This window comes from Nannospalax galili, unplaced genomic scaffold (assembly GCF_000622305.1).
Source record: "Nannospalax galili isolate Female #2095 unplaced genomic scaffold, S.galili_v1.0 scaffold380, whole genome shotgun sequence".
Lineage (NCBI taxonomy): Eukaryota > Metazoa > Chordata > Mammalia > Rodentia > Spalacidae > Nannospalax > Nannospalax galili.
This window is the reverse complement of record NW_008348568.1, coordinates 6,541,673-6,563,091: the sequence shown is the minus strand read 5'-3', so window position 1 is coordinate 6,563,091 and position 21,419 is coordinate 6,541,673. Positions and strand designations below refer to the sequence as shown.

General features: G+C 45.1%; 1 protein-coding gene across 10 annotated transcripts in view; it reads left to right on the top strand.

Moving 5' to 3' along the window:
* The window catches only part of Asap1 (ArfGAP with SH3 domain, ankyrin repeat and PH domain 1), a 349,085-nt gene that overhangs the window by 34,224 nt on the left and 293,442 nt on the right, over positions 1 to 21,419 (top strand). For 4 of the 10 annotated variants that reach the window (XM_008845480.3, XM_008845488.3, XM_017801189.2 and 1 more), the window contains exon 2: positions 13,055 to 13,140. The exons of the other annotated variants lie outside the window; for them this stretch is intronic. In XM_008845480.3, coding sequence (XP_008843702.1) covers positions 13,082 to 13,140 — 59 coding nt within the window. In that variant the 5' untranslated portion in view covers positions 13,055 to 13,081. The remainder of the gene's footprint in view (positions 1 to 13,054; positions 13,141 to 21,419) is intronic. 10 annotated transcript variants of the gene reach the window in all.

Here is a 21,419-nt window from a genome sequence, read left to right as displayed (position 1 = left end):
TGAAGATCTGGTCCATGCCATTATCTTGGGATTCTTCTCCTTTCTGTATGCCTATGATTCGTAAGTTTGATATTTTTATGGTGTCACACAATTCTTGCATATTCCATTCTTGTGCTTTCTTGAATTTTTCATAATCTTTGCTTGAGTGGTCCAATTTGCCTGCTTTTTCTTCCAGTCTTGATACTCTGTTTTCCATTTCATTCATCCTATTGGTGAGGTTTTCTCCCGTCATTTCTAATTGGCTTACTGAGTTTGACTTCCTTCTTTATTTTGGCCTGAGTATTCTTCAATATTTCTAACTCTTTTCTGAATTCATTCAGAAGTTTATCCCTCTCTTCCTTCATTTCTTTGATTTCTTTTTTTGTGTGTGTTCTTTAAATTCACTGAATTATTTTATCATATTTACAATTGTTCTTTTGAGTTCCATGTCCTGCATTACCTCTAGGGGGTTCTCCTTGTACTCCTCTAGAGAACTGTTGGTATTTGGGGGGGATATGTTATTTTAGTTTTTCACTTTATTATTTTTTCTCTGTGATTTTGACATGTGAATTTTTTTGTAGTTTCTGATTCTTGTGTGAGACTCAAGCTTTCAAGTTTAGGTCTGCTTCTTTTTGTAAACTTTATGTGCCTTTGTGGTTTACTTTTGGGGCATGAAAAGCTGGTTTGTCTAAGCTTCCAGTTCTCTCTTTTCATTTTATAGTGGAGTGGCCAGATTGCTTTTGTCTTCAGGAGTGCCCACAGAGGCCCAATTCAGATGAGGATCAGATGTTCTCAGGCTTTCTCCTAAGGTCTGGATCCCTCCAGGAAAGATGTCCTCAGGAATTTGTGGGTTGGACTGGCCTGGAAGCAGGGCCAGGAAAGATGTTGGTCTTGGGCAGCTGGTGGTTGTGCCACCCAGAGATGCAAAGGGAGATGGGAGCGGGAAGAGGCTCCAAGGGCTCCTGGGGACCAGGCTCCAAGGGCTCCTGGGGACCAGGCGGGTTGTGCAGCCTCAGGGATGCAGAGGGATATGAGGCTGGGACCTGGCCCATAGGGCTCCTCGGGACCATGAGAAGGAACTAGGTTGGTCTGGATGCAAGGGATTCGGAAGCAGTGGTGTTTCCGGGCCGAGAGGTCAGCCCCGGTGTCCAGGAAAGAGGCTGGCAAGTTGTGCACCCCAGGGAAGCAGAGGGAGGTGAGGGCAGGACAAAGCCCAGAGGGCTCCTGGGGACCACAAGAAGGAACTGGATGGGTCTGGATGCAAAGGATCAGGAAGCAGTGGTGGTTCCCCAGGTGTCTGGGGCGCCAAGACAAGGAATGGGACAGTACTCAGGCTAGGAGGGATGGGCAGGGGAGATGGGAGGGTGAATGAGGCTGGGGGAGTCAAGGCGCAGTGGGCGCGAACGACTTATCCAGGAGAGAGTCTGGTGGGTTGTGCCGACAGTAGGTTTTGCTTATTAGTCATAAAACCTCTAGAAAGATGTTCATCCCACTTTAGAATATTCCTTTTCCTTTGAAATGGAACACTGATAATGCCAGTCTATTTTATTTAATTTTTTTTTTTACAAATTTCAGTGGAATTTTTGCAAATTTCATCAATATATTTTTATCATATTTAGATCCCCTCACATATCACCAACCCCCTTTTTAATTCCCCACCAAATTTCTGTACTCTAATGTGTGTGTGTATATATATATGGTTCTAGAGTCAGGTTTCTGTCCCTAATGCCCTACAGTGTGGGTTCATCCACTGGAGCTGGTCAGTCTACTAAGCTGGTCTCATCCTTTAACTTGACTGAATCTCCCCTTCCCAGAAGTCAAGAAGTTTCCAGTGCTTCATTGGGTAGGGTAGGGGTTTCTTACCACCTTCCCCACATCTATAAACTTTGTCTGGTTTCAGCTTAAATGGGACTTGTGCATGGCGTCATCATTACTTTTAGTTCATATGAGTAACTGACCAGCTACCTTGAAAACTGTTTCCTTGTGGTCATCCACCACCCCTGGCTCTTAGAATCTCTCCACCCTGTCTTCTACAAAGATCCCTGAGCCTTTGGAGGCAGAAGTTTGATTCAGGGGTCCTATTCAGGGATAAGCAATCTGTGACCTCTTATTCTCTGTACATTGGCCAGATGCAGTTCTCTGTGTTTATCACCATCTATTGCATAAGGAAACTTCTCTGGTAACAGCTGAGAGATGCATAAATCTATGGGTATAACAATAAGTCATTAGAAGTCAGTTAAATACTATGTCTATTTAGCAGAATAATAGCATTAGGTTCTCCCCCATGGCCTGTGACCTGTCTAGCCTCAGGTTCCTAGATCTGATATCAAGGCCAGGTAATGGGCTCCTTCCTAAGAAGCAGACCTCAAATCCAATTAAAAAGTAGTTGGTCATTCCTATAGTATTTGTGCCACTATTGCACTGGTGGGCATATCTTGTCAGGCCAGTTGTTTTTGTAGCTCGTAGGATTCACTGCTGGGTAAGGTTCATGCTAAATTTTCTCTTAAGGTAGCTTGCATAGCACCTTCTAGCACTATAAAAGCTAGACAGTAGAGATGCGGCTCTGAAAGCAGCAGCCTGATTTCTCCTTGTTTGTTGTACAGTCCATGCATATAATATCTTTAGCAGTAGAATCTTACAGGTAAAACAAGAGCAGGGGCAATGGCCAGTATTATTTGAGGGTCTATAAAACCCCTGGTCAACAGCTTCAAAAGAACGATGGCATTCCTGGCATTGAGCTTTTTTACTTTGCAAGCCTATGGTGTCCAGTAGGGTAAATATCTCCCTGTTATAAGGTAATTCCTTTTAATCTCTTTTTATAATGTATATGTATATACTTTAAGAAGCTTCTATGGTGCTAGGTTTCCATATGGCTTTTTCTAAAGGCCTTTAGCATTAGTTACCCCTCTCCACCCTCATCCTCTGCCCTATGTTCCCATTCCCCACTTCCTTTAGCCTTTCCTAATCTATTATTTCCCTTTCCCCCTTTATATCATTGTGTATTGTTTCCCCTCTCATGAAGCCCCCCCTCGCCCATGGCTGTTGATTAGTTTCTTGACCACTCTGGCTTTTCAAATTGAAACATGCATAACTAAGAGTTTTCAAAGCTAGCATCCAGCTATTAGAGAGAACATACGCTATTTGTCTTTCTGGGTCTAGGTTACCTCAGTCAGGATTATTGTTTTCAGTTCCATCCATTTACTTGCAGATTTCATAATTTTGTTTTTAAGAAGCTGAATAATATTCCATTGTGTATCTGTTCCACACCTTTATTATCCATTCATTGGATGATGGACATCTCAGTTGTTTCCAATTCCTGAGTCTTGTGAAAAGGGCAGCCTGCCTCTGTTTAAACAGTTCTCATTTAGTCTATTAGGGTTGTTGTCTCCTCCTTGAGATGGGGCAATAATGGTGCTTCTCACTGCCCAGGCTGAGTAAGGACTGGGCATGATTGTAAGTGGCAGAGTAGCTGACGCCCAGGCCTGAACACAGCTAGGGAGCTCTGGGCAATGAGGCTTCCTACAGGGGAAGTGAAAGGTCCCGGTGTAAGCTCTTCTCACCATGGTCTTCCTGTCCTTGGACTGAGTGGTGGCTGTGACTCTGAGGTACTATCCCTGGAAGGTGACTTACAGACCTTGAAAGTAGCCTCCTCTCTGACTGCCACTGGGGCAGATGTGAGTGGACACAACAGGTTGAGCAGCTACATGAAATATGTTCATGCTGCCACTCCTGTTGACAAGCAGCCGAGTCAGGACCCTGGACTGCAGTTGTCCTTTCTAGCTTGTGATTGTCACCACAGTGATAGCTATTTATGTCACCTTTGGTTCTATTCAGATAGAAATTGTGATTAGGGGGGCCAGACAGATGGCTCAGCAGTTAAGAGCACTGACTGCTCTTGCAGAGGACCCAAGTTTGATTCCCAGCACCCATGTGGTGGCTAACAACCATCTGTAATACCGGTTCCGGGGGAATCCGACACCTTCTTCTGACCTCCATGGGCATTGCACGACATGGGTGCACTTACCTACATGCAGGCAATACATGCATACACATAAAATAAAAATAATAAATGAAATTTTTTTTAAAGTTTGAAAAAATAATAAATAAAAATAATAAAATTAAAAATACAAAAGAAATTGTGATTAAGGAAAGTGCAGCTCCCTTAGTGTCAACATCTCCAGGCCTGGCTTGTCAGGACCCTCTGCTGTAGGTATTAATGGTGCTGAGCTTTAAGTGCCAGAGAGGGGCAGGGAATGTAGCGTAGATAAAAGCTGCCTAGTACCCAGAGCTTTTACAGGCCTGAGCTTAGAGTGCTGGAACCGAGCTCTTCTAGCTCTTTGGTAGATGGAGGCTCTAACTCTTGGTTGCTTTCTGGAGTTCTTCTGGTGACCATAACTTCCAACTCTTCTGCAGTCTCAGCTCTGCACTGTCTCTGCTCCCACCTGCTCTCTGGAATGCATTAGTTGCTGCTACTGGACTGCTGCTTGGAGCTGACAGCCCAGGGAGTTATCTGTTCTCCATAGTATCAGCTCAGCTTGCTCTGCCTGTCAGACCACAATGATAATAAAACCCTCAAGGAGGCTTTATTAGGGGCCTGGGCTGCAGTACCAGGGGAGCAGTCATGAAAGGGACACCTGTGGCTCCAGGAGCCATTGTAGGGTGTCTGGAGATGCTGTGACTGGGGCAGTCTTCTAGAGCAAAGCCATGTTGGAATAGCTGCCATGATAGTTGTGATAGTTCCTGTGACTGGAACAAAGTCTCTCTGGGGCATTTGGGGATGGTTCAGAGTCTCCCCTGGGCATCAGTGGCTCAATCAGAGTATCTCTGAACATTACAATGTGTTTAAAGCAGCCTCAGCTGTCATGATGAAGCCCAGGACTGTCAAGGGAGCAGCTATTCTGACAGCTTTAGTGGTTCCTGTGGAAACAGTGGGACGAAAGTTGTACTTGTCACTGCCCCTGACAGACCTTCAGGAGGGACATCAGTATCATTCACAGCCCCGCAGGACTTGGGAAAAGTGAAAATAGCACTAGTGGTTCTGGATCTAACCCCTGTACCTGCTCAGCCTGGGGCAGTCACCCTGTTGTGCCCTAGGCAGCTGGCACTGCAGCCAGGCATGGTGGAAGAATCTGACAGCTGTCAATCAATCAAATAAGGATTCTGCCTGTAACTGACAGCTTTAGTCATTTAAAAGAAAAAGCAAATGAACAAATTTTAGGGAGTGCTTACATAAAAAATTGAACATAAAATTAATATTCTTCAGCAAAACCTTATCCAACAATGTCTAAATGCCTAAATGTCAGCAAAATACCCTTAGGGAGGGTTGGGTCCTCCCTGTCTGTCTCAGTCACACACCTGCCCTGCGCTGGCAATTCTCATCCTTTATGACTTTTTTCCTCCCAACACTACATCAAAGCACTGTTCTTAAAGCCAGCTGCTGAGGAAATGTGAGCATATAAAAAGATTATTTGAGGTGATCAGACATGAAGCAGTGAGTTGGAGAGGACATGGTGGCTGGCAAAGGGACTCTTACCCTGCTGAGCTCCATTCCTCTAGGGACCTCTCTGTCTCTCTGTGTTGTGGGAGCTGGGTTTTGTTCCCTTAAGCCCACTCATCTGGTTTGAGGACTGTACCTGGAGCATTAGTTCCCTGGCCACCTCTGAGCTTGCCTCTTGATGGTAGATAGGAGAGAGTGGCAGGTGTTGCTTGGATCAGGATGCACCAGCCTTTAATGACTTATTTGACCTTTAAGGTAGTATCTGTGGGCCTATTATTCATTTATATAAATACACACACACATATGTGTGTGTGTGTGTGCATATATATATATTATTGGGTTGCTGCTGCTTGGGATAGGCATCATGTTTCTGTGTGTGTGTGTGTGTGTGTGTGTGTGTGTGTGTGTGTGTGTGTATTCCCCATTTTCTAGAGGAAGACACAGACTCATGGAAGGGACTGTCATCCCTGGAGACACAGCAATGAGGCGAGAGAGCCAGTGTTGTGATGCTCTGCTCCTCATGCTTTCCTCTTTTCATTGATTAGCAAGTTCCTCTAACACTGGGCTGCCTGCTATTCCCTTGTCCTGCTCGGTGAGCACATGGGAGCAGCAACACAGATTACTCTGCCACTAGCATGCCCTCTTGAAAGCGAGCACGCTATAGTTTGAGAGGACCTCAGTCACTCTATTAAAACAGGGAACGAAGCCTGGCTTGGAGGCCCACACCTTTAATCCCAGCATTCTGGAGGCAGAGGCAGGCAGAGCTCTATGAGATGAGGCCAGCCTGGTCTACATAGCGAGTTCCAGGCCATCTGGGGCTACAGGAAGACCCTGTCTCAAAATCAGTCAATCAATCAATCAATCAATCAATCAGTCAGTCAGTCAGTCAGTCAGTCAATAAAACAAATGGAACAACACAACAAATCCTAGACACCCATAGATTTCATCTTACAGATGCAGTTTGTCCCAGGGGACTCCGAAGGGAACGTGTGATTCTGTGGTGGCATGGACTAACTGGAACCTCTTCTTGCTGAGGTGAGGAGTGGATCATGTGGCTTGAGGGTGAGTCTGGTTTGCTGCCTAACATGTGGCTCTCAGTTTTTCTGTCCTCAAACTCCTGAGGCTGTTTCTTCAGCCTTTGCTTATTTTAAAATTCTCAACATTCTCAAGATGTCATTCTTCACAACACTGAGGATTTACTAATCACCTGTAGAATGTCGGTTCCTGAAGCTTCCACACTTTGCCTTTATCTCACCACCTGTGAAGTCATTTAGCTGGTCTCCTTCCTTGAGTATAGATGTGTCTGTTTGTTAGCAGTTATATCCATGACATTTAATTGATAAATATTTTTCCAATATATTAATGGATGAGTGCTTTCTCATTATGGGAAGCTCTAGCGATGGAGAATACCACTGAGCAGGTACTTAATAAGTGTGAGGCAGGTCCTATGGCGTCATGTTCATATCCAGATTATGTCACAGCAGCTCACCCTGCCTGTGTCTCTCTGTCCTCTTCCCCACTGTCCTGCAGGTCTGCATGGCAATGACCTTGGCTCACTCAGCTCAGCCTCCTCACCTGATATAAAAAGTTAGAGGAGGAAAGCTTTATTTTAGCTCATGGTTTCAGGGGGTCCCTGGTTGTTTGCCCTGTGGACTCAGGCAGAGCATCATGGCAAGAAAGCTTTTTACGTCATGGTGGTCAGGAAGCAAAGCAGAAGGAAGGGCTCCTGGCATCAAGTATAAGCTTCAAAATCATGCCTATGACACGTATCCTCCAACTGTACCTCATCTTCTGAAGCTTCTTCCACTTCCCCAGACAGTGCTTGCAGCTTGGATCCAAATGTTCAGCACATGAGTCTTTGGGAAGCATTTCACGTTCAAACCATTGGAGACAGGTTTATGCGCCATGTAGATCATGCTCCTTACTCCTTCCTGGTAGCAGGAGTGGCTGTCCTGACTGACGTAGGTCATAGGATAGGCTTTCAGTGGAAAAGCAGACGTGTGTATTATCATGTGCTGCTCCATGGGAATGGATTACAGTTCACTTCAGGAGGTAGTTGCTTCAAATATTTTATCACTGAGGCAGTGAGATGAGAGGCTGTTGAGAGGAGCATGCCATTCATTCTTTCCATCCATAGATTTTATTGAGTACCTACTTGCAGTCACCCATTGCTTCCCTGCTTGTGTCTTTGAGTTCTCCCAGTGTATGTTCACAAGACTCTTCTGCATCTTTGAGACCATCCCCAGGTAGGGATGGAGGTTGGTGAGTAAATGCCTCAGCTCTCCCTCCCTCAGAAGGAGGATTTTAGGTGTATTTTCCAATCTTCAGGTCTCTGGTGGGAGTGATTTCCAGAGGTCCATAGGTGATCTGCATTTGCCTCTGAGTTTTGTCTCCTAGTAGCACATTGGAGGATTAAGTGAAGCAATTTCAGCATCACCAACACTGGTAGTTACCATACCCTCATCAGTTCCTGAGGGGCAATAATTGTATTCAGTGCTTTAACCACATCGTCTTGTTGATTCTTGTAGTGATGTGAGGTAAGCACTTAGTGATCTTGAGTTTAAAGAACAAAGGCCTAAAGTATATAAAGATAAACAGCTCTTTGGAATCACTCTGCGCTCTAACAGGTGCCATTGTTCTTGGGTCTGACATCTAATCATACATTGAGAATACAGAATCTAGCAAAAGAGTGTCACACACACACACACACACACACACACACACACACAAATATGTGGAGCCCAGTGCTCAATTTTACTTACTAATTTTATAGATTTGACAGTTTCTTGTAGCCAGGTTGGCCTTGAACTCTGTCAGACCCATCCACTTCTACATCCTATGTTCTGGGATAACAGGTGTGCAGCAGCAGGCACTGGCTTATGCACTGCTAGGGATTGAACTAAGCTTCATGTACACTAGGCAAGCACTCTAGGGACTGCAGTCCTTCATATTTATGTTTTTTAAAAATGTATTAATTGTGTTATTTCTTACCAACTTTATGTGTGTGTTTTTGCCTCTTTCTCAGTCAGCCAGAATGGTCCCAGGCATGTAAGAGGTGTGGATTGAGAATTTGTCAAGGGCTGGGGATGTAGCTCAGTGGTAGAACACCTACCTGCTTAGCAGACATGAAGTCCTGGTTCAGTTGCCAGTATGTCTAAAACAATAGACACAAAGACAGTGTCAAATACATACGGAAAATCAGATGTATTTATCAAGACTGCAGAGTTGTAAAAGAACTGATCATTTTTGCAATGAGAATTTGCTGATTGAAGCCCAGGGTAGTGGTACACCCTTAATCCCTGCACTGGGGAGTCTGAAGCTGGAGGAGCTCCAGGGTAGTCTGGGTCATGTTGTGAAACCCTGTCTCAGCTAACTAACATAGAGAATTGAGTCAGATTTTACATTTTGCTGGGGACGTAGCTCTGTTTGATTCATAGCACTGCAAACTAACAAACCAGCCAAAAAACAACAATTGTAGAGGAGTGTTGGGGGGTTATGCCCAAATTACATTATAAACTTGTATGAAAATGTCCTTATGAAACCTCGTGCCATGAGCAACGAATATATGCCAATTAAAAATACTAAAAACCCAAGTTACTGAAAGAATGTGAAATGGATTTTTTAAACTTTCTGGTAGTTCTCAGCCTCTAAGAAAATCAAGTTAATTTAAATGTATTATTTATCTCCCTTAGAAAAGTCAGTCCCAGAGAAGGAGTGGCTTTAAAATTCAAACATACTTATTTTCTGAAGTGTTATGATAATGAAAGGTTTCTGTTTTATGCCTTAATAGTTTTCCTTCTCCCCCTGGAAAGAAGGAGTCGCTGGAACAGAATCAGCTTCAGAGGATACATTGGGCTTAATCTGTGTGCTTGGCCTCTGAGCACTGTGGAGAGACATCTTGGCCTGTGCGTGGACAGTGACCTCAACTTAGCGGGGTGAGAGTCAAGGCAGCAGACTGGCACATCTCACACAGAGCTTTCATACTCTGTCTCTCTGGAGGGTCATGGTATACACTGATACAGGCCAGGCTGGGATTATGACCTTAGTTTACAAACAAGGATCTGAGGGCCCGAGAGGCTAACCTATGAAAGTGGAGCTCCAAACACCCATTTATGGACGAAGGTGAGGTGGGTGATTGGATCAGGACTCATGTAGGAGCATGTGCAAGACTTGCTTATGCAGAGGAAGCATGGCTGTGGCTTGTTTATTTAGGTGTGTATTTATTTTTGAGACAGGGTCTCGTGTATCCTAGACTGGTCTCAAAGTCCTTATTTAGCCAATGTTGACCTTTACTCTCTGATCCTCCTGCCTCCACCTCTAGACTAATGGGTTTACAGGTATGTACCACCATGCCTGATTATGCAGTCCCAGAGATCAAACTCAGGGTCTCATAACATGCTAGGCAAACTCTCTATCAACCAAAATACATCCCCTGTCTGAGTTTTTGAGACAGACAGCCTGGATCCAGAGCCTGGTTCAGCCATACACTGACTCAAGCACATCATTGCGTCATTGCGCATTTGTAAAGTCTTGATTTTCTTCTCTATAGAGATAGACTCATTATCAATCTTGCAGGACTTTTGAGTCAGATAAGCACAAGTAGGTGACTATGCTGCAGGAATAGCTATTCTGACTCTTATCATAGTTGTGTTGTCTGTGTGCAAGTGTTAGTTTTTCTTAACTTGGGTTCATACTCATTGGTGTTCATAAATTCATATTGCTATATAGTCTAGTCAATTATTTTAAAATGTTATTATATACCCCCCATGTGTGTGTGAGTGTGTGTGTGTGTGTGTGTGTGTGTTGACCAAAGATATTTTGAGTTACAATGTATTTATCTCGACATAACCTCATCTAAGTCAAGGGGTATCTGTATCATTAAAAGCAGACAGAATGCATGATCTAATCTGGAGGAGCAAGAGCAGTTCTCAGGGGATGCAGCGTTTAAGGAAGCAGAGGAATTAATGAAACCAGAGGGCAAATGAAGAAACCTTCCAAGCTGTGAGAACAGCATGGGTAAAGACCCAAGACAGAAAACGGTAGCACATTCCAAGGTCTAAAACCTGTCAGTGCTTCAGCAGTGAGCCTGCCCGACAGCATGAGATCAGATAGGTGGGACGAGCCGGGCTGTTCTGATTCCATTCTTACTGGAAAGCAGAACTTCTGAAAACTTTTCCATTCCTGACCCTTTTTTGCCTGAGAAAATTGTATATAACCTCTTGTATCCGTTTAAGAAATAAGTATGAGCCAGGTGTGGTGGTGCACACCTTTAATCCCAGCACTCGGGAGGCAGAGGCAGGGGGATTTCTGTGAGTTCAAGGCCAGCCTGGTCTACATAATGAATTCCAGGACAGCTGGGGCTACAGGGAGACCCTGTCTCAAAAAGACCAAAAGAAAAAGAAAAGAAAAAAAAATAAGTATGAGAGTAAAACATTTGCTGATAGTGAACCATAAATTTATTTTAAAACATTGACCAGTTAGGAAAGAGGAAATCAAAGATGCATACTAATGAGACGCTGTCTTGTTTATTTTTACATGGAGTAGGTCCTGGCTGAATACTAATCCTGCAGGTTGAGGAGCATCTTCATTGTTTCTCAGAGTAGGTCCATATTTCAGTTTTATGTTTGTTAATTCAAAAAACGACACTTCTTGTAAATACACAGCACAAAAGAAGTATACTTAAATCCATTTCAGAAGTTGAAGTCAAAATTTATATAATGGTTTTCTATGAAACGCAAAAAAATTTAAAAATATCAAACATTGTGACATAGTACAGTCCAAAGATAAACTTAATTACCTACATGCTGAGATATGACTGTAGGAAAATAGTGAAAAATCCTTGTTTTCCATAATTAAACCATCATGATTCTGTAAGAGTACTGTAATTCGTAGCATGCAATAATCTTGAATCTGGCCTAAGGTGTTTTAGGCAACGTTCAGCAGCATTGTGTGGTATGAGGGCTTATGCAGCACAAACCGTGTATGTTGTATGTTCAGAATTAAGGCTGAAGAGAAGTTAATACAATGCAACAAGGCACGTGCTGCCCCAAACACCTCTAGTTCACTGTGCATTTGTTTTTGAATTCACTTTCAGCAGTTGGGTGTTCAGAAAACTTCAACTGTTGCTGAATTTTTCCCAATCCTCACATGGAGTCATGACCCACATCTTAAGTAGGTTTGTCCTAGAGCACCAAGAAGCCATTGAAAGATGTTTGACTGGAGGTGGAGAGGTAGGAGGTGACTCCATTAGATTTATGTGCTAAAAGTGTTATCCTATGTATCAGTTAATTGTAAGATGTAAGTCTTGGGGCTGGAGAGATGGTTAGGCAGTTAAAAGTGTGTAGTGCTCTTATAGAGGACCTGAATTTAGTTCCCAGCACTCATGTTGGGTGGCTCACAACTATTTACAACTCAGGCTGTAGGGGACTCTCTTCTGGACTCCTTGGCCACCTGCACTCACATGCATACACATACGCATATCCGTGCAATTAAGAATAAAGGTAAAATCTTAAAGAAGATGCTAATCTTCTTTTAATATGGATTTTAAAAAATAAACACCATCTTTGACTACTAGGAACCTGAAGTGTATGGAAATTTGATGATATCAAGAGCACTGATGGTGATTGGACTGGGTGATAGACACATGGGTTTCATGATACTCCTCTCCAGAATTCTGTATGCGCAGAATGAGGGACAAGCATGAGAGGGGGAAGGAAAGATTGCAGTGGTTTCAGCATAGGAGAACTGATTTGCCATTGAGGGTAGGTCACTTGCAGTGGCCTAGGTAAGAATGCTAGCTGCTTAGAGATACAGCTAGGTGGGCAGGTTTTCTGGAAGTAAGGTAGACATGACTTGGGTATGGATTGGATATAGGACTGAGGGTAATGGTGGGCCCTGGGTAGAGGTGCCCAACTGAGTTAGACATCCCTTTAGTAGGACCAAGCAGGCCCTGTGGCCCATGGTGCTTTCCTATACCACTGGTCTTAGCCTTTCTAAACTATAGTTATTGAAGCTGCTCCATTACCAATACCTTTCAGCCCAGACTTCCTGCATTTCAGTGCACTCAGCAATTAATTAAGCTTTGGAATGCATGCATTAATTAAAATCCTCTCCCAGGTTCACAGGGACTGTCCTGAAATATGTAGGCTCACCTCCTTCCTGGGGTGGGTTCCTCTGTCTTCCAGTAGGTACACAGCTGTAGGTAGGTGTGTGTGTGTGTGTGTGTGTGTGTGTGTGTGTCTGTCTGTCTGTCTGTCTGTCTGTCTGTCTGTCGTACCCGTCACACACTGTAAGTTCATGTTTAAGGAGCCTGGGTCTGGAGAAGTCAATGCCTTGTAAATTGCTCTCCAAGGTAGAGGCAGAAATAGCAGCGTCTTGAGCACATCTTTTACAGAGCTGCACTGATTGGAGGTGTCAGCCCCACTATGGAGAGTGGCACGTGCTGGCTGTCCCCTCTCACTTGCTGCCTGGCCATCCTTGGGAGCCAGAACAAGAGAGCCCAGCCTCCACTGATTGGGTCCAGGTTTTCTTGCCTAGCCCCTGCCTGACTGTGTCACCCTTTCTCCCCATGCTGCTCAGGTTATTTTCGGATGTGACGGCTGAGACATGAGATCTTCAGCCTCCAGGCTCTCCAGTTTTTCCTCAAGAGATTCACTATGGAATCGGTGAGTGGTCCCCGGCCAACCCCGTCTGGGAAACCCAGCTGGGAAACGTGCGGATGCTTTTGGGGTTCAGATGCAACACTGATGTAAAGCAAGCACAGAAGTGGGTCAGAAGCAGCATCAGCATGAATATCCCTGGTGATGGGCCATCTGGCATTTACGGCATGATGGACTTCTAAAAGTTATCTTTTTTACTTTACATTTGTTTATTGGTTTATTGTATGTATGTGTACGTGTGCAAATGGCATGGTATACCTGCGGAATCAGAGGGCAACTTGGAAGAGTTGGTTCTCTTCTTCTACCACGCAGGTTCTGGGCATCAAACTTAGGTCTTCAGGCTTGGCAGCAAACTCCTTTACCTGCTGAGCTAGCTTGCCTGCCTGCCCCTTTTTTTTTTTTTTTTTTTAAGACAGGTCTCGTATAGCCCAGTCTGGCCTCAGATGCAGTATGTAGCCAAGGAAGACCTTGAATTCCCTATCCTCCTGCTTTCATCACCAAGTACTGGGATCACAGGCACGCACCACGACGCCTGTTTATGTGGTGGCAAGGATGAAACCAAGGCTTTTTGAATAGTAAGAAAACACTACCAACCCTTTCACAAAGTTTCCTACCACATTCATCATCTGTCATGTTTAATCCAAAGGAAGTGGGGGCCACAGTGGGTACTAGAAAGTGGTCAGGAACATTGTTGGTGACCCAAGCAGTAGTTGTTAGCCAGTTTAAGTTATTTGGAGACTGTTGCCTTCTGTCTGCCCAGAGACCCTTCCAGGTGGGAACAACTGTATTCACTTGCCCAGCTGGATTTTCCCCTGCTCCCCTGGCGCTCACTATCCCTCGCCTCCGCTATGTTGTCCCTTTATGGAAGTAGGTTTACCACATTTGGCAGCTGGGAATATTGAACCCTGGAGCTGGGACAGATAAGGGAGAGGATGAGAAGTCCAACCTCAGTGGCCAGTTAGAAATCAAGACTACACAGGAAGAGCTGTGGGAAAGTAGGTAGAGAAACCTATGAAGTCATTAGGGTCAGCTGACAGGGTTGATTTACTGAAGCTAGTGTTGTCAGCAAGCAGCTTGGTGTGAGACAGGCAAGCGCTGGAGGGAGTGGCCAGTTCCTGGCCCTGGTTCCCACTTGTGTGATCTCAGTCAAGCCACTGGCCTTATCTCTTTCTTCTGCTTCATATCTGTGAAAAGGGGTAATAAATATTTATAGTGCAGATTTTTTTGGCACAGGTTAAAAAAGAAGTTATGCAATAAACTGCATTGTGTAAGGTAGGCACATAGCACTGTAATTATTTCACTTGTAGGATGAAAATAATTTTTAAGGATGGGTTCTGAATGGGGAGATGGTTTAGTGGGTAAAGTGCTTACTGCACAATCGTGAGTCACTGAATTTAGATCTCCAATACCCATGTAAAAGCTGGTGTGTTTGTAACTCCAGTGCTGGGAGGCAGGGGTGGAGAGGGCTATAGACCGGCTGATCCCTGGGGCTCACTGCTCAGCCAATCTAGCTGAAACAGCCCACTCCAGGTTCAGTGGGAGACCCTGTCTCCAAAAGTAAGGTGGAGAAACAACTGAGGAAGACATCTGGGTATCAGCCTCTGGCTTCAGCATGTATACCTGCATACACATGCAAACCAACACACACACACACACATACACACACACACACACACACACTGAATGAGTGGGAGAAATGAGAAAGGAATTTAAACTGAGGCTCTTGACGTGACTCAGACATGAGGTGACAAGAAACTGTTACCATGGAAATGAAGCTTTAGGTGCCTACTTTCGTAGTCTATTACAAGACTCCTCAAAGTCATGCTTTTTTTTTTTTTCCACTGAATGAAATCATATCTTGTGTTGCACCAAATTTCCCCCGAGAGAGCATGGTTCTAAGTAAACCATCACAGTGTTCCTCTTAAGTTACAGTTTGGGGAATAAGAATATTTGGGCTTGCCAACAAAGTTTAGAGGGTCACTTAGTAAAGGCATCAACTTTTATGGGCTCTTTCTCTCCCGTATTTGAGATCCATGCCATCAGCACACTACCTGCTACGGTCCGTGCACATAATTCCAAAATGGAAACTACCCCTCCCCTTTTTTCCCAGTGTGCTCAGCATTTTTTGGCCTCAGTCTCTAGGGGGTTCAGGTCTAGTTTCCTCGGAGGACATGCCTACCCAACACTCCACCCCTTCCTCTGGCTTTCAAGATCCTTCTGCCAGTCTTCTACAAGGATTCCTCAGCCTTGGAGTGGGTGACAGATGCAGGATGATCTTTCTTTTATCTTGGCGAGGTATTGACCTCTTGGGCCTCTCCATCATTCGTCTTCAAGACATGGCTGTTGGTCCATCTCAGTGATGTCTCCCCTACTATAAAGACAAATGGAAGGAAGCGGACATAGCTAAACAAACATGGGTTCTCATACAAATGCCTGGACGATAGACCAGCAGTTGTACCATATTTATCAAACAGCATTGTTTTTTTTAAGTCAAGTGTCCACAGCAAGAGGCATTAATTTTGCAAATATCTTTTTAGGGGATGTTATCTACACTGTAATCATAAGAACTCAGGGCGTTATTGGAATTAAGTTTTGCTGCAAATGACATAAAACCTAAAAGACCTTTGGCATAAAAAAATTACAGAAAGTAGGGCTGGGAGATGGCTCAGCAGTTAAAGTGCTTGCCATGTATCAGGACTGGCATTTGAATCCCCAGAACCCATGTAAATGCCATGTGGGCATGGTGGCCCGCCTGCAGTTCCAGCTTTAGAAGACAGAGATGGGGTCAGTCGTGTAAGCTGGCTAGCTGCATTGGTGAGCTGTGGGTTTGATTGAAAGGCCCTGCCTCAATGAATAAGTTGGAAGGACCATCAAGGATGATTCCTGATTTTAGGCTGCCACACACACACAGCCACATGCACATGCATGTGCACACATACATATGCCCCCACACATGTGAATGTAGATACTCACATGCACATTATATACACATACACATGAAAAAATATAGATAGTATATTCTTTTTTCTAGAATTTCAGACGCAGGTGGTATAGAGATGCTGTAGTAATCTGTGATACTTGGGCCTTTTTACCTGTTCTCTGCCATCTGGTTCTTCATTCCCAAGGCTCTCATTGTCCCACATTAGCTGCTTTTGCTCCAGCCATCACATTTACAGGAAGAAAGGCATGTGCTTGCTGTTTCTTCATATATGTTTTGGCCAAAATGTAATCCTCTGGCTACACTTACCTGCAGACAAGGCTTAGGAACTACAAGCTTTAATCAGTGAGAGTATGCTTACCAACCTGAGTGTTGTTAGCATAGACAGAGGAGAACAGATACTTGAGGACATGTCCTTGTGCATGATAACACATACTGAAAGATTGCTCTCGAGAGGGTAAGCTCTGTAGCCAGATTGCTGGCGTTCTCAGTCTTGGGTACAAATTCTGTGACCTTGGAGAAGCTACTGACCTCTCTGTGCCCCTAGCATTTTCACCTGTAAAAGCCTACTGCATATAACTCTGTAAGTGTTCTTCTGTGCAGTGGATGAGCTAAGGCAAAGCCCTCGGTTCCAGACCTGGAGCACCATTTGTGCTGCCTCAGCGATTACCCACTGCTTCCTCCCATCACCTCACCAGCCTCTCCTGAATCCCTGTGGCTGATTGCTGTCCTTGCTTGTGTTGCTGCCACCTCCTCTGTTCCCATTACCACCCCTTTGCCAGCCCTGCAGCTTCCATTAGTCCTGTCACTCGGCATCTGTCCCTTCTGCTACCTGATGCCAGTGCTGTGCCTCGTCTACTTCTAAGATCCTATGCTCACTGCCATCCCATGCTTGCTTTTGAATTTGATAGCACGGTGTCCCCCCCACCCCTTTTGAAGGGAAGAGTCAGATAATAACTACCCTGGGAGGGTAGAGGACATGGCACTGAAAAGGAACACGTAGCAGGCACCTGTATCTGCTCATCTGCTTTCTAATCCAGGTGCTGGTTTCTTGTGTGTAAAAGTCCTTGAGTCTTACACTTAAGATGTAGATGGTTATGTGTGCTTATCTTGTACTTCAAACAAATGTCTCTTTAAGGTGGGGAGATAGCTTAGTTGGGAAAGAGCATGCTGTGCAAGCATGAGGACCTGAGTTCGGTCCCCAGCATCCATATCCAAAAGCCAGGCACGGTGGCACATGCCTGTAATCCCAGTGCTGAGGAGGCAGAGGCAGGAGGATCCTTGGGATTTTCTGGCCAGCAAATCTAGCTGTGTTAGAGAGCAAGCTCCAGGGTCAGAGAGAGACCCTCTCTCAAAAAGTAAGGTAGAGAGTGATTGAGGAAGACTCCCCAACATGGGCCTTTGGCCTCCACACATATGCACACATATACACTTGCACCAGCACACATGTACACACACATACGTGTTCCTCAGCTGGCAGGTGGTGGAACATGAGTGGTGTCATGCCTGGCTGATTCCAAAGCCTGCGAGGTTCTCTGTCTGCATTTCTTTTGGTCATTTGCATAATTCTTTCATTGAAGGGTCATTAGTCCATTGCATATTCCTTAGGTGCTGGAAACTAAGCTAGGATGCTTGGGAGTCAGGGTGCATACAGGTGACACAGCCTACTTTGTGGGGCTCTGTCTAGAAAAGGTGAGTACCATTCAGACTGACAGTCATCAGATTAGGTTCAGTGTGGGATGCCCTGGGGTCATAGGGTGGGCCTGGAAACCAGCCTAACCACTCCACTGAGTGATTGATGGGGAAAAGTTCCCACTTTAGAGTGCAAGCTGGACACATGTGAGCCACAATTAGCCATTTAAAGCAGTGTTCCCCACCCCGCCAACAAGCACTAAGAATGAGCCAGCTTTTCTTGTCCTCTCTGCCACTGTCACAGTTATGAGCCTACCTGCTCTTTTATGCGGGAGGCTGGGGCTAGAGGTAAAAGGAAGGACAGGAGTAGACTTCCTACAGTCATCGAGACAGTGTGAATGGATAGAGGAATGGATAGATGATTGTGATCATAACCTACAGCAGTGCAGGTGGCATGCCTGGGAAAGCTCAGGTCTGGGGGAAAAGGAGCTCCATTTCCTTTTGTCACCAGGCTAGCCCAGGAAAAGGACACAGCCCATGGCAGCCGAGTTGGATTCAGAGCTCGCTCTGGAAACCAGCTGGCCTTGTGTTCTGAATTTTCCTTCATATGTTCAAATGACCTAACTTGAGCCTTCGACCCTCCTAAAGCCAAACCCTGGGAGGATCCTCTGCTTTCCAAATGTCAGAGCAGATGCCCTGTCATTATCATGCCGCCGGCCTTCAGCCCAAATTGAATTTCCCTGCGTCCAGCTGATGTCCCTTTTTGGCCATAGGGCAGGGGTCAGGAATGTGTGTGTGTGTTGCACATGGACAGAAAACTTGTCCAGGAGCCAAACACAGAAGGCTAAACTCTGAACCCTGCCTTTCCAACATAGCTGGGAGGGTTAGAAGGCCTTAGGGTTCTGGATGTAAAAGAAAAGAAATACATGATAGACAAACAATATGTAAGTCTCCCTACGAAAGCCCTTTTGATGTCATTGAAACTCTGGTCACTTCACAGCTTCGGCCATTCCTGTTACATAGGTTCAGGGAGGAAGGTTTGCCCAAACTGAGAGTTGGAAAGTATGGTCTCACTCTTCCCCCTTCCCTTTTTGCCCCCTCCAGCCCTCCCTCCCTCTCTCCTTCCCTCCTTTTTCCCTTCTCTCCTTTAGAGAGCAAGGGGTAGCTGCAACATGCTGAGCTCTGTGTGAAACCCGGGGGAAATAAGTGAGGGCGATTCAGTGCAAAGCCTTTGTGAGTACTGCTCGCGTTCACCCAGGTTTTAAAAGCTGTATTCATTCTACAAATGTCTATTTTTTCTTTTTTAAGGTTTAAAAATATATATTAAAATTTCAGTATGCAAAATAATGGGCTTATGGCATTTTATTTTTTTAATATTTTATTTATTATTTTTATTTTATGTGTTTGAGTGTACTGGCTGCACCCATGTCATGTACTACCCACAGAGGTAAGAAGAGAGGGTTGGATCCCCTGGAACTGACTGGAGTTATGGATGGTTGTTATCCTCCATAACCCAGGCCTCTGCAAGAGTAGCCAGTACTCTTAACTGCTGAGCCATCTCTCCAGCCGGTTTATGACATTTTCATGTATAGCTCTCATTACAGCTTGCTCATGTTCATTTCCCCAGCCACCCTTCCTTTCCTCCTCATCCCTCTCTCTGGTCCCCTTCTTTCCTCAGATAGCCCCCCCACTTCCATGTCTTGCATTCACATATATAAATCTATCTAAATATAACATGTCTGTTGAGCCCCTGATTTGCTCAGGTATCTTAGCAGAGTAGACATGGTTCTTTCTCTGACTTAGGTTTTTGTTTCTCTTTTTATTCTTTGTGGTGCTGAGGGTGGAACCCAGGGCTTTGCTCTCGCTATGCAGGTGCTGCGTCACTGAGCTACATCCTGGCCCCTTTTTGAAGGGTGGTGTAGTTCAGCTTTCTCACCTGCTCACTCAACAAGACCTCCTACATGGAAGGAGCTCTATCAGGTGCTGGCATACCAAGGTAACCAGCACGTTTGACGGAGTTCAAGGATAGGACAACACTGCTCAAGTTTCCTGGGGCTGCCAAGCACCAGAAAGTTGGGGGTTTAACCCAGCAGAGGATACCTGCCCTGCATTTTCAGGCCAGGAGTTTGGAGCCAGGGGTCAGCCTAGAGGGAGCTGCCTGCCTTGCTTTACCCCCTGATTGCTGGGTTTGCTGGTTCTCAGTGCTCCTGGGCTGACAGTCCCATCTCCTCTGTTTCTGCCTCTGTGATTTTACTGTGTTCTCTCTTCTCTTTTCCTATAAGAACACCAGTCATACTAGATTTAGGGACTGCCCTGTACCTGTGTAACCTCATTTTAATTTACAACTTAATTATACATGCAAAGATCCTATTTTCTTGTTTGCTTTAGTATTTTTGTTTGTTTCTTTAAGAAAGTCTTGAAAAAAAAATTTTTTTGGTCTTTTTGAGATAAGGTCTCCCAGTAGCCCCAGCTGGCCTAGAACTTGCTGTGTAGACCGGACTGGCCTTGATCTGACAGAGCTCCTCCTGCTTCTGGCTTCTGAGTGCTGGGAGTAAAGGCATGTATCACCACACCTGGTGAGACAGGGTCTTATTAGCCCAGGATGGCCTTGAACTCCCCATGTAGCCAAGGTTTACCTTGAACTCCTGATTTTCTTGATTCTACTTCCCAGGTGCTAGGATTATAGGTGAATGCCAGGATGTCCAGCTTAAAGATCCTATTTTAAAGTGTAGTCACATTCATGAGTGGTGATAGCTGCGACTTGCAGGTTTCTGTGGGGCAATATGATACGGCACATTACAAGCACAGAACATGGTGCTGCGGGGGGCCCTGAGCTTGGATTACACCACCCTCCGTTCTTTCGGTGCCGCCTCCGAAGATAAAGGGTACACACCGGGAGGGCAGCAGCTTCAGGGCACTCAAGTGAGTGTTTCCAGTTTCAAGCCAGGAAACAAGATGAGTGGATGTTCCCTTGTGTGTTGGCAGGGGATTCCTGTGGAGTTCTCTGCTAGTAGGGGGGCTCCCTTTTGCAGCTGTTACCAATCTTGTTTCCTAGGCTGGTAGGTGAGAGGGTGAGTCCTGGAGAAAGACTGCCTGGATAAGAAGTGATTCCTCTATGACAGTGCTGGGTTGTTGCCTGGCCTGGGTACATTTCCTCACTAATCTGCCCAGGACATCTCATCTATTCCTTGCAGGTAGGAGTTTTTGTGAGGACAGCTGGAATCAATGTTGGAACCTGACTCATAGTATGTGCTAGATGCCCTGTGGTAGGGTATGCGAGGACATATCATGCCTCCCAGAAGAGGCATCTGCCTGGCTTGATTCCTCACAGGAGAGACCCAAGTTCACTATGTAGATCCACTCACCCTCAAAGCATTTTTCCATTATTTCCCTCTAGAAAGTATATTAGTTACCTTTCTTGTTGGTGTAACAAATACGCAATGATAGCAAGTTAAGGAAGGGTTTGTTTTGGTTCTCAGTTTGAGGGTACAAGCGATCATAGTGAGGAAGGCTCAGCAGCAGGCCTGGGAGGCAGCTGGTCACATTGCATCTGCAGTTAGGAAGCAGAGAGATGAAGACTGCTCAGCTCACTTTCTCCTTCCCATTCAGTAGTCCGGGATCGCAGCCCATGGAGTGGTTCTGACATCCATAGTTAGGGAAATTCACTGATACGCCCAGAAATCTGTCCTAGTGATTCTAGATGTTGTCGATAGTC